Source organism: Natrix helvetica, assembly GCF_964273705.1.
Source record: "Natrix helvetica genome assembly, chromosome: 5".
Classification (NCBI taxonomy): domain Eukaryota; kingdom Metazoa; phylum Chordata; class Lepidosauria; order Squamata; family Natricidae; genus Natrix; species Natrix helvetica.
In genome coordinates, this window is record NC_138551.1 from 55,164,253 (window position 1) to 55,177,688 (window position 13,436).

The following is a 13,436-nucleotide window of genomic DNA, read 5'->3' on the forward strand; positions in this document are numbered from 1 at the left end:
ACTTCTAAGACTTGTTAGACATGGGTCCACATGAATAAAGTCCAAACATATTTCCAGCATGTTTTATAATATATGAAAAATAGTGTATTCAAGGTATACTTTAACACAAAAAAATCCCAACAATTTCCTTTTCTTGGTCTTCATCTTGTTTTAACAAGAATTTGTATTTATGAACCTAATTATAAGATACTAAAGTTCTAATTGATATTAAAAACCAGGCTGACATAAACTGTCTGCAAGGTATTTGCATACATAGTTAACAGGTAGCGGAATCTCTGTGATAAATAGTTAGAATGATATTCTTCAAACACCAAAAAGTCCCATGTGTGTTACAATCATACCTATAACTTATGTCATTCCAACCAACATATTACTATGTTTTTATGTTGAGTGATGTTATAGAACATAACTGCAAAGCATTTTATTCTTTATATACTGTGCCCCTTTCTCCAACATCTATATATGTACAGAGCTACTCAAAATTCAGTTCTATCAGTTGCATTTCCTTCTTGTACTTTATAAGGTTTATCAAATCTGAAATAAGCTCACAGACTTTGGGTCTTTCCCTACTGCTAAGTTGAAGGGTTGATCACTCATATTTCAGCCAACAGAGTATTAATAATATTATATTAGCAGGATATTTGCTATATTCATTCATTCCCAATCCTTGACTTGCTTCCACTGCCTCTATTACCTGTCACTGAAGTCAGGTAATGAACAACAAACCTAACAGGTTTTATACACCTTGATGCTGTTCTGTTGATGCTGAAATAAAGAAAAAACATAACACTAGTACAAATGAAGATAATTTATTCATGAGTTGGGAACGAGATGAACACAAATCATGGGAATGTGACAAAAAAATGTAGCCTGGACACATCATTCTATAATTAGATTTTAGTATATAAAGACACTCTGAGCCTCTTCTGTAAAGTACAATGTGTGTACCACACAACAACTGAACTTTCCAGGTAACCATTTTTATTCTTTGGTCATAACAAGTGCAAGTGATACTAGTTATACTTTATAGCTGATCTCTTAACATTATTTTATCAGATCATCAAGGTATTTAAGGCATCTAAAGTTGATATAAACACTTATCTAATGAAGACTTCAGGGATTCTATCAACAATTTTGCAGACTCAGCAGCAACAGTTGTCTTATTTTACAGAGGACAAGTCTTTATTTAATGGTCTGCACAATTCAAGTCAGATTTCAATATAAGGTTATGGATAAGATCTTTGAAGGCTAATATTCATAACTGAGTACCTAGCTCAGTGATGGCGAACCTTTCTGTCCTTGCGTGCTGAAAATGTGTGTGTACACGTGATAGCGCCCCACACCCACAATACAATGCACACCACCCACTTGTGCATGTGACACCCCCTGTGAGAGCATGCTTGTGCGACCCATCCCCCGCCCTGGGGGGAGAGTTTTCATCCTCCCCAGGCTCCAAAGGCTTCCTTCAAGCCTTGGGAGGTGGGGAAACAGCCTTACCCAGGCTCCGGAAACAACCCCCCCTGGGGGCTGGGTCAACATCTATCTTTGGCACCAGGAAACTTCACAGAGAGCTTCCGGAGCCCGGGTGAGGACATTTTCACCCTCCAGTAGGATCAAGGAAAGTCTCCAGAAACTGGGAAGGGCGAAAAACGGAACTTCTGGGCCTATCAGAAGTTCGGAAACAGACTGTTTCCAGCTCCCGGAGGGCCTCAGCAGCCCGAGGGATGCTGTTTTCATCCTCCCCAGGCTCCAAGAAACCTCCAGAGCCAGGGGACAAACAGGAATTCTGGAACTTCAATTTTTCACCTAAATGGCCATTTTTCACCTAAACAGTGTAAACGGCCTTCCGGTTTGCTCGGAGGGTCGTTTTGACTGTGTCGGGGGTTTCAGGGAAGCCTCCTGAAGGTCGCTGAAGCCTCCGGAAGGCATCTGGGGGGGCAGGGAGGGATGTTTTCACCCTCCCCATGCTCCTATAAAGCCTCTGGAGCCTGGGGAGGGCGAAAAAAGCATGCAAAAATGTGGGGGTCGTGCCTGTAGTGCATGCATGCGCCCTGGGGGGGCACACATTGCATTATGGGTGCAGCACGCCTGCACATGACCCCCCTGCACTCCCCCCACTTATGGCACACGAGCCAAAAAAGTTTCGCGATCGCTGCCATATGACATTTAACAGCTTCTTCTTTTGTTTGTTTCCAGGATCTGATATTCAGAAGCCTCATGCCTCTGAGCACTGAACACAGTTGACTCATTTATTATCTATCTTTCCTCAGTTAAAGTTGGACTGTAACATATTTTTGAGTATGCAAAATTCACAAGCCTGATCCAAGCTCTTGTTTTACAAGCAATCAATAAATCCAAAGTTCAACTCCTTTAAAATCAATCTATGTCACAAATTTCAAATGGAGAGATTGCATATTTATTTCCATGCAATCTCAACATATTCATCTGCCCAGCTTAATAAGGTTTAACTTATTTTGGATGATCTCTTAAAATATCAGGTTTGTAATCTGAGCATGCTCCTAAGTAAGGCATTGTCACAAGAGGCAGAAAGAACAATACACTGATAAGTTATAGTACGTGGTAACAATTATCTTCATTCTGAAACCAACTTTTGGGTTAGTAATAAACGTTATTTGGGGCTACATTTAAAAATTATTCATAATTTCTCATACTACAGAATGTCAAGGATGTTAGTTGGTTTAAATGAATATGATAAATTAATCCTCATTAATATGGTTAATATAATATGAATATTATATAATTTTATATTCAGTATCATCTCAATGATGATGAGTTCTCAAATAAGTTATCTTGCTAAATAGCCCTTCACTATAGGAACTGCATTTGGGTTAATCATCTGATAGCACATCAAGTCAATTCTTTCAAAACGTATCAATCATCTTTCCTTAATTCCTTTTCATCACTACAAAGTTATTCTTTGTAGTGAAGAAGTTATATTCGCAGGGCCTTAGTGAAGGAAATTACATGTTTAGAAGTTGGACATTATAATAGAGATATATCTCGAGATGGATTCTCACAAAGACAAAAGAATTATAGCTGCCATTTGATATAGTTCTGACGCATGAAAAGCCTCTCTGTCAGAAAAACAATTTTCTATTTCAAGGGCTAGTTGCAATTTGTGTTGGTTTATCTCTACTGAAAGCTTTCTGACTCTAAGATTTGGTTTCCTATCAGTCAAATATATGAGAGCTTTGTAGAGCAAATGGAACAAGAGACAACGATGCTTCAAATCTTAAAAAGGGGCAAGTAAGATTTTAAAGGGCATTTCCTTGGACCTAGTGATGCTTCTTGTACTTTACATGTTTATCATGTATTTTTAAACAATTGTATTTTAAAATATAAGTACACACAGAGACACACACTAATCTGATATTTTTCCCTATCTCAAATGCAAGATTATTTAAAAATAGTCAGTTTGGAGTTGTTTGGCTTCTGCTATCACTGTTTATCCAGTATAAAGGAGAAATACTCCAAACTAAAATTGCCTGTCATGTTTATCAGAAGTTAATACAACAAACACTAAAAAATTCAACAATATCTTTAAAGAAATATGTTGCATTATTACTGACTGGCTTTAGCAATACCTTTGTCTTTGCAACAACAAAAGCATGGAATATTATTACAATTATTTATCTAACAAATCAACTTACAATAAAAATATTTTCTCCTGAATCTGATTTCTTTACATAGCTAGCCAGATATTTAACTATACGTTTTCTAAAGCTGTAACTTTATTTTTCTGGAGAGTGTCTTAATTTATGCCAGAGGGTCACATTGGCCAATGCATATGAATATTTACAATATGTACATGTATTGTATTTGGCTTTTACATATGATCAACCGTCTTGGGGGGGAAGAAACACACATGCTTTCACTAATTCATTTTTAATAAGCTGATTCATGTTAGAAAGTTACATAGGCTCTAAGCAAGGAATGATATGTGAAACTGTTTGCCAAGAGATGCCTATGGCTGGAATTGTCCAATTCTGTGGTTGCTATGGTTCCATCCTTTGTTACTGACTTTTTCTATTGCTATGTATGAAGACTTGCCTTTTACTTTATCACCTCAGTGTTCAGTAACTATTTTGAGAGGCTATTTATTTAGCTGAGTAGCTGAGTAATTTGTTCCTACAGCCTTAAAGCTTAATTTTAATAATAATACTTTATTTAAAGGATGTAATATAATATTTCATTCATTTTCATGTAATTTTATTAGTCTAGTATGAAGAGGAAAATTATGGGGTGTTTTTTTTTTTTAAATTAAGCCTGAGACGTATATAATCAAATTTATACTGTTCTATAAACAATGATAATTGCACAACATGTGAGTTCTGGAACATGATTATAGCTTCTCACTTAAAGAAAGAAAAAGAAACGGTCTCAAACACACTGCATCAATCAATGCAAATTTAATTACAAAACAATAAAGTTTAATTATGGGATTAGATTTGAAATTTATTATGATGGGATAAAGCAAGGCTCCAGCTTCCCCTTCCTTTGAATTTTCAGTTTCTCTTGGTAAATTGCAATAATAAACCCAATACAAATGAAGTATATCAAAAAAGACCCCAGTGATATATGGAAATAAAGTGTTAGGATTATTCACCCTTAATGTTGCCAAACCATGCTGCACGCAGATGTCTTAAAAAGAGAAATGTACAAATTAACATCACAAAAAGAAAGGAACCTTGAATATTCCTAGGCCCTTAAATTTAGATCCAGAAAAACTTGCCACTTTAATCTACAAGGTAATGAAGCAGGATTTGAAGCAGAAATCTTGTCAATTTCAACTTTCTGCCACTCTGCACTAACCTATGTGAAAGAACAGCAGAACACTTACTATCAAATAACATAATGTTCCATACTTTATCTGTATTTTACCACAGGCTAAGGGCAAGCCATATGGCTAGTCTTAGAGCTGGCCAAAAAGCAAACTACAATAAAACTACTGCCATGATTGCTCACTAACGAGACTGGTGATTAATGCAATCCTTACTATTTTAAGGTGCAACAATTTAAGGAAAGTGATTGGTGGCTTTCCCTGGCTTTATTTCTTTCCACAAAGAATTATCTATCAGCAGGAGAACCACCATCAATCATTCTCAAATATGGGTAGGATGAGGCTAGATGAGTGTAGGCAGGTGACTGAAACATTAGATTTAGTCATGTATCAAATTACCTGAGTAATAAGTTACGGACATGGAAGTGTTTAGTGCCTGTGATGTGTCCGTCTAGTTATCTTCAGAAAGAATGGTTGCAGGCACAAAGGAAAGTTGTGCAGTGCAATGGGAGAGAATGATTGGTAGCAGGTCTTTTCCATCTTCAACTAATGCTGCAAGACAATGGCATTGCTAGCAGGGAGTCCTGTTCTATCCCCATGACTGGCAGGACCTGAAAGTAACCTATGGGCAGTCATGAAGCTGTAGAAAAATAGGCAAAATTGTGTCATCATTTCCCACCATAATAATAAACCAATAAAATTATTGTCATGTGAAGTCCTATCTTGGAGAACTGAAAACCTGTAGCATATCCGAGGTAGTGTCAGACCCAGCGTTACACAGAATATAGCCCTGTTTATAAGTCCACATAGGATCTGGCACATGCTTCGGAAATTATCAGGCATTGTCTGGGCATATGCCACTATATCAATGGTTCTCAACTTGTGGGTCGGGACCCCTTTGGGGGTCGAACGATTCTTTCACAGGTGTTGCCTAAGACCATCGGAAAACACATATTTTTGATGGTCTTAGGAACCGAGACACCAATTTTATGGTTGGGGATCACCACAACATGAGGAACTGTATTAAAGGGCCGTGGCATTGGGAAGGTTGAGAGCCACGGCTCTATATAAACCAGGTGTCCAGTCTCCTTGAAACCCAAGCTAAACTGAAGTGCAAGCCCCATGGAATAACAGGAATTCATAGTAATATGAAGTACTTATCCTAGATCCCATCCCTGACTGTGTCAGCAACCACATTGCTCTGTCATTGATTGAGCATGAATCCACCACAAAAATTGTGTCACTGAAAGATAGAAAACATATTTTTAAAACTGGAACTACTAAAGACAACTATGATAAGGTTGAAATGAAAGTAACATCATGACAGCATGTCACACAAATGATTAGTGGGACATGTTCATGCAACAATGAGGGGCCCAGAGAGTGCAGCCCAAGTTTCAAGCTACCTTCCATCATTTTCTATTCATCAGAACTGTGCAAATTCTACAGCGAGGTGTTTTGCTGGCAATTTTTTTTTAAAGTCCATCTGGGTGACTCCTCAAAGCGGCAGAGTAATTGCTCACAGACTCAATGCGCCTGCTTCAAAGTTTTTAAAAGGTTATCTGGTCATGTCAGATTCTCCCATGGAATGATTTCACAGTCCATATAGTCACCAGGAGTCAACCTCAAATGAAAAAATATTTAGCATTGCTGTTCTTATCAGCCATTGCAGAAGAGAAGTACAGTGCTAAAATTTCATTATCCAGCTTCCAAATGTTCTTTTGCAAAACAGGCTTCAGTTTTAATTGCTTATTCTCAGGATACTTTAGAATATTTTTAGAATTTCCTTTGGCTGGCATTTTGAGTTCACATTATTACTGAAAGGTAGAGAAGGTTGTTGATGTTAACACATTTCTCCATCATTTTGCAGCTTCCCTGATTGCCCAGGCTTCCTAAACTGAAAAGACCTCCAAACAGGCATTTTGTCATGACATCTTCTTTTGGGATTTTATTGAAGACTGCATAACAAAATGAAAAAAAAACCATTTACTCAAACCTTTTGACCATTCTGCTACTAAAGTAAATGCCAAAAGCCAGGACAATTTCACACATTTGTGAAATGTGGGGGCAACAAAAGCACTTTATTTTATAACCTGGTCTAAGTCAAAAGACTGACATCAGCTTGAAAGTCTTTGTTGCTAGACACCAAAGGACAGAGGATTTCCCTTGAAATACATGATTGTCAACAACATGGACAACAGAAATGAGGAAGTGACAAAAGAGGCAATATGTACTAGCTGTGTTTGTCTAAGGAGAACATAGGGAAGCCTGGGCAGGGGTATAATAATACCTTAATCGTTTTGGAAATACATTGTTTGGGCCTTGTCATGATACAAATGTGTCTCATTCTATTTTTGTTTGTTAATCAAAGAGATTTGGACAATTTAAATATAAATGTCAGACATGTAAAATTCCAAACAAGTCTGAAAGCTATGCTTGAATCTGAAAAGTACAAAGAAACAGTTTCTAAAGTATAGCTCTTCTGCTGATGAAAAATATTAAACAATAGTTACCACTTTGTAATGTTCTGTTGGATGTCAACATTTAATTGCAAAGGAATATCCAACAGAAAAGCAAATACAATAACAATACTCATATCCTTCTTTTAACTTTCAATAATTACTACCATTTTTTTCTGACAGTTCTGAGCCTTTAATAGCTACATTGCAGCTGAAAATTGAAGATCTAGTCTTACATATCTTTTATTTCTATTCTGAACTATTATACACGAGTTAAAAGCTCAGATCCTTGTTTTAAATCTGAGACCTGATCAATACAGCTTAATTACACTTGTGGCTCACTTTTCTTCCAAGGATTTCACACACATACTTTCCTCCATGTGAACAACATTGACTCGGATGATATTTGCAAAGTTTCATAGTTGAAATGGGCTTTACCACTAGTTTACCACACTGAGAGCTTATGCACTGGAGACAAATTCCTTGTGTGTCCATTCACACTTGGCCAATAAAGAATTCTATTCTATTCTAAATATAAGTTTCTCCAAAAGCAGACTTTCTGGAGACAGTGACAATAGCTAGTGCTTTTAATATTTACCATTTGTGTAACATTCTTCAGAATAGCCAAAAAAGATCCATTCATAGACATTATCACAAAAGCTTTTAAAATCCTTCTTAAACATACTCATACACATATTCATGAATCTGCCTAATATCACTACAAAAAAATTACAGATTAGTTAAATTTAATTCACCAATTTGGAAAGAAAAACTTGGTTTCCTAAACACCTTCATTCCTCTGGTTCTTTTTGGTCAATCAAATATTTATTTTAAAACTTAGAATCAGTTCTACTGCTTGTCAAGCAATAAATCCAAATGCTTGTTTCTCTATCAAGGACAAATTTCCAAAGCTAACGAGCTGGGAGTCTCATTATTTCATTAAAATATCTCCTCTTTAATCCAATGTGTCGCATAGACAGCTGTGGTTAATCAGTGATAATAAAAATATATTAAAGTTCACCATTAGCCTCCCAATATATAGTGATGGCCATACAACTAAATATCTTAGAAAAAATTATGGATAAAACAATCAAAACAACTAGTCGTGACAGCTATATATGATGACTTGTAATTGAAGAACTATTCTTCTGAATATCAATTGCTGAGAAACATAAGTGGAGTCGTGCTACTGTATTTAGGTCTTGTTGATTTCTCATAGGCATTGGTTGGCTATTATGAAAATCCAACACCCACCAAGATAAAATTTTAATCTAATCTATCCTAATTTTTCATATAGATCACGTACAAATCACATATCAAAACAAATCCTGGTTTTAACATAAAATATCTTCCAGATGCACTTTGTTCAATGCACCAAAATATCTTAAAATGCCTGGATAATGAGAATGGCAATTCCATTTTATTTGCATTTAAAAAAGGATAAATGTTGAAGTAAGCAACAATTATTCTCTGGATGGACAACTAGTAAATGGGATTTGAATGTGGGCTGACATAGTAAGATATAAAGAAAATGCAGATGTGAAGAAGGGAAATAATTCCAGACTGCATCACTGCTGGGGTCACTATGACGTCTGCTACTTGTCAAACCAAGTATGTAATTTATGGCTGTAGACACAAAACAACTGCTCAACAATTGGTGCAAAACTCAGCTTTAGTTTTGTTGCATAAATTAAACCTTTTACATTGTCCTGACTGCCCAGATGAAACTGGCCAACAATGAATTTTATTTTAAAATTTTGAGAGATTGTAGGCAACATGTCACTTTCACTTCAGAAACAAGATTATTTAAGATTGTAGTAGATATTACAAAAGGCTTTTCTTCAGCCAAACAGAATGACTCAGCACTGTTTTCATTTTATTCACTGAGAAACCATTTAAGGAATAGCTGAAACTCTCCATTCTACATTATTCACACAACACACTGTGCTGAATATCTAGTGAACAAATACACAACTGGAAAAGGAAAGATTGATATCTTCTATGTAGAAATACCTCCAAACACTTCATGCATTAAAGGACACAGCCAAATTAATTGAAGAACTTCCCTACACACACAGGCACTCCTCTGGAAATGAGCAATGAAGAGAAATAAGAAATTTGGAAAATTATAACCCTAATAATCAGAATTATAGCTTGTTTTAATGTAAAGCGCATACATAATCTGCTGTTCTTCAAGAATTTATTCTACTTTTAAGTTGCAAGATATGAAGAGTTGTTTAAGCAATGACAAACTTGTTCTATAAGCTTTAGAAGTCTGCAGTTCAAGGTGGATTGATTTTAATGGATTTGTATCAGACATTTGATAGCCAAAATGAGTAAGAAGGGGAAAGGTCCTATAAACCTACAAGCGAAGCAGGATTTTTGCCTGTATGGTTTGATTAAAAAGTTTTTGAATATCTTATGAGATTATAGTTTAGTCAATGAAATCTAACTCCTCTAAAAGTGCTGATATGAATACTAAATAATTGCAGTAAAATTAATATTTTGTAACATTACTTTCATACAAAAAGGGCTTTATGGTGAAATTCAATTTTTTTTTACCACCTGTTCTGTGGGCATGGCTTGGTAGGCATGGCAGGGGGAGGATACTGCAAATTCTCCATTCCCATCCCACTCTGGGGCCAGAGGTGGTTTTTGCTAGGTTTCCGAACTACTCAAAATTTCCACTACCAGTTCTCCAGAACCTGTCAGAACCTGCTGAATTTCACCCCTGCTTTATGGCCAGATAGCTAACTTCTCCAATTTTACAACAAGCAAACTGACAATAGAAATATTTGTCTCCCTTTAATTTCTTCTAGAAGGCTAACTCTGATGCTATTATATGGAGAGCTCCAGTCTGCATTATCCTAGTGCTCCCTAAAAAGTTCTTCTAAAAAAACAAGATTCTAATTGCAAAATACTGATGTTAAACAAGTAGTTGAACTATTCATTTGGATTGATCTTCATTACAGCAGCACAGGACACCTTAGAAAGCTAAAATTACTTTTTGTAAAGATACTTATAAGGTAAGAGTTAGATTACCAGACATATAGAACAGAGAAAACATCTCCCTGGAACAATAGGGGTAAACCCAAGAACAACAGGTGAGAGAAAACTCTAGTTTTCCAACCCAATGCATAGAGACAGCTAAAGGCAGATATTGAGCCTTGACACAGAAATGAATATTCTTTTAAGGAATTTGAAGGAATGGGAAAGGAATCAGGGGCAGCCTAAAGGAGATTATAACAGCAGGTAAGCCTCTGATCACCGCTGACCCTTAATGATCTTTTATTGTAGGTGATATTCTCTCTTAAATGAAAGCTAGAGAAATGATGAACTGGTGACACTGCAAGACAAGAAACACTTTCTGATCTAGTGTCCCAGCACCAGGAACACAACTGTATACACTTTCTAAAAGCAGTTTATATCCTGAAGTTTGGAAGTGTAAAAAGGAAAAAAAAAAGATTGGCTTATTCATGGAAGGAAATAAAGATAAATCTCTTCTGAACAGGAATGGATAGAAAGAACCTAAGAGTAGATAGAAATCAGTACACACTATTCAGCTTCAACTCCTAACAGGATGCTTTACTACATTTCCATTGCTTATCCTTAAACTCTTAATCCTTATGTTTTGTCATTTGTATGATACAAGAAAATATATCCGGACTGATATGTGAAATGCTTTTTTTAAAAACTTTTGCTTTGCTTCTCCCAGACTAGGTCACATACACTTTTATCCTAATCATCTCAGAAAGCCTTAGTCTAGCCAAATATTTTTTAAAAAATGTATTTCTTGGTCAATGCAATCCAAGGCAGTACCAAGCAGAACCAGAAAACTTTCTGATTGGAAAAGGAAGCCCTTAGAAACCACTTCAGATACAAACTAAGGTAAAAAAACAAAAGAGGGAGAAAAAACTCTTCCAAAAGGAGCCAATACTTCTACTACTGCTTTTATGAATAATTGCTGTTGCATTCATCATCATCATCTCCAACACAGAGGAAAGGGAAAATGGGCTACATCTTGCTAGAAAGAAAACAGCAGGGAAGGATTTAATGCTTGCTGGGAGAGCGCCATCTCCCTGCCCTGTGCACTGTGGTCTGTTGCTAAATTGTTATGGCTACTCACACTGCTGTTGTGGCCCGACCAGTGCACCATGGCTTGGTTATGCGCCGAATCTCCAGTGAGAGCAAAGGTCGTGCTTGTCAATTTGAGTTCTTCCTGTCGGAAGCGCGTGGCTTTTGCCAGCAGCTGCTCCGGCGGTGCCCGCGCCCTGCTCTCCAGCGGCGCGTCTCTTTCAGCCGGAACTCCTCTGGGTTTCCGACTCGACCGACTCATCCGATCGTGCCGGTTATTTTTTCTTCGCCGGCTCAGGAGCGCCGATCCGGACCTCCGGCCGGCTTCCGAACTGGTCCCCCGACGCCTTCGGCTCCCCGCTGGAAACAGAGCGGGAGCCGAGGCTAACTTTTTGCGGGTGGGCCTGTCAACATCCGGAGGAGAGAGTCTGGGTCGGATCGGAGGAAATTCTGGCAGCTCGCCGGTCACTTTGCTCGATCCCATCCAACCCTTTGAGCCCATCCCGACACGTTTCTCGCCGGCAGAAGCAGCCGAGATCGGACTGCCGGCATCCGCCGCCTCTTGCCTGCGATCCGCGGGCTCCTCACCTCTTTTATCCACAGGTATCTCTCCGGCCCAATCGCCTCCTCGTGCCGTCCTCAAGTTCATTAATAATCCTCGGGCTGGTGGCTGCGGCTGTAGCTGCACCTGCCAGCGGCACGACCGGCAAGTGATGTCTGCTCCGATAAAGCCAAAAGTAAGGATCAAAAGCCAGGTCCGAGAGGCGAGCAAAGGGAAATGCCACCCTGGGTACCAGCTAGTAACTTTTCCCATTTCCCGGGAAGCGGTTAGGGAAACAAAAAGACAAAAAAAAAAAAAAGCAACGCTGATTTGAGTAAAAGGGGAAATGAACCAAAAAAGAAACACAGAGCGCAAATCGAAAGGGAGACGCTGCAGATGTTTTAATTGTTTTGAATTATTATTTTTATAATAAAAGATGCCAATAACTCCACTGAAGTTTCCGACTCTGGCGTATTTGAAGCAGATAGAAAAAGGGAAAGCGGTGCTCTTTCTTTCTTTTTTCTTTCTTTCTCTTTTTTCTCTTCCCGCCCCCCCACCAAAAGACTGGCGTTGCTGATCGGGCTTTTGATGGAAGGGAAAGCCACAACCACGGGGGGAGGAGCTGAATTAAAGAGAACGAGCAAGGGAGAGGGCGCGCCTCCCGCCAACGCACCCTGGCTAGTGAAGGCTGGTGCTTGCTTGGGTAGAAGTCACAAAATCGCCTATCCGCTTGCTCCCCCCGCCTTCTTTCCCGGCGCTCTCTCGCCAATCGCTTCGACTCCCTGGGATTTTCTCGTCGGTATAGTTAGGACGCGACGGCCCCCATTCACTTTTACGGAGTACTAGAAGTACTGGGGAACACGGGGACTGAAATTAAAGTGCTTGATAACTCAGCTGTACTTCGCCATCTTTCTCAATTATATTTCCATTTAGTGCAGGTCAGTGAAAATTAGGAAAAGCAAGCAACTTGTCTGCCTGCCTGTCGTCTCTTCATTCATTCTCTCTCTCTGTGTGTGTGTGTGTGTACGCGCGTGCGCGCTCGCGCGCTCTCCCGCTTTTAAAAACTAAGCAGACTATAGCTGAAATGTATAAAGATCAATTTTCGTTTCCCCTTCGTCTGCTTTTTGCACCTTCTTGCTTGCTTCTTAATAGAAACTCGTTTTTCATTCAACACGGGATTGGTTCTCAATCACTGGAACTCAGGATTGGGAATCTAATATCCGGAAATGTAACAACATCTGTTTCTCAGTCACTGACTTCTTTCCACTGCTATTGGGATCAGCATTCTTGCATTTTGTACTGTTCCGTCGGTGATTAAAATGTATGTTGCTGCAAAGCCACTCATCCAGGATGTGGTTGAATCTGACCTTACCTTACTTCAGGGGACGATTTCTATTCATATAAGATATTAATGTTTGCCCTAAGTATAAGTTTGCAAAAGCATTCAGCTGAAAATCTGTACATGCTGTTTGGATGTAAAAAAATTGTATAGTGATGTCTCAGAAAATAATAAAATGCAAACCCCATATGTGTGTGTGTGTGTGTGTGTGTGTGATGCATA

The 13,436-nt window shown here is 38.3% G+C and overlaps 1 protein-coding gene across 1 annotated transcript in view; it reads right to left on the reverse strand.

Moving 5' to 3' along the window:
• Window positions 1-12,332, reverse strand: part of SORCS1 (sortilin related VPS10 domain containing receptor 1) — a 454,044-nt gene extending 441,712 nt beyond the window's left edge. The window contains 1 exon segment of the mRNA XM_081955321.1: window positions 11,387-12,332. Coding sequence (XP_081811447.1) covers window positions 11,387-12,148 — 762 coding nt within the window. The 5' untranslated portion in view covers window positions 12,149-12,332.
• Between the last annotated feature and the right edge of the window lie 1,104 nt (window positions 12,333-13,436).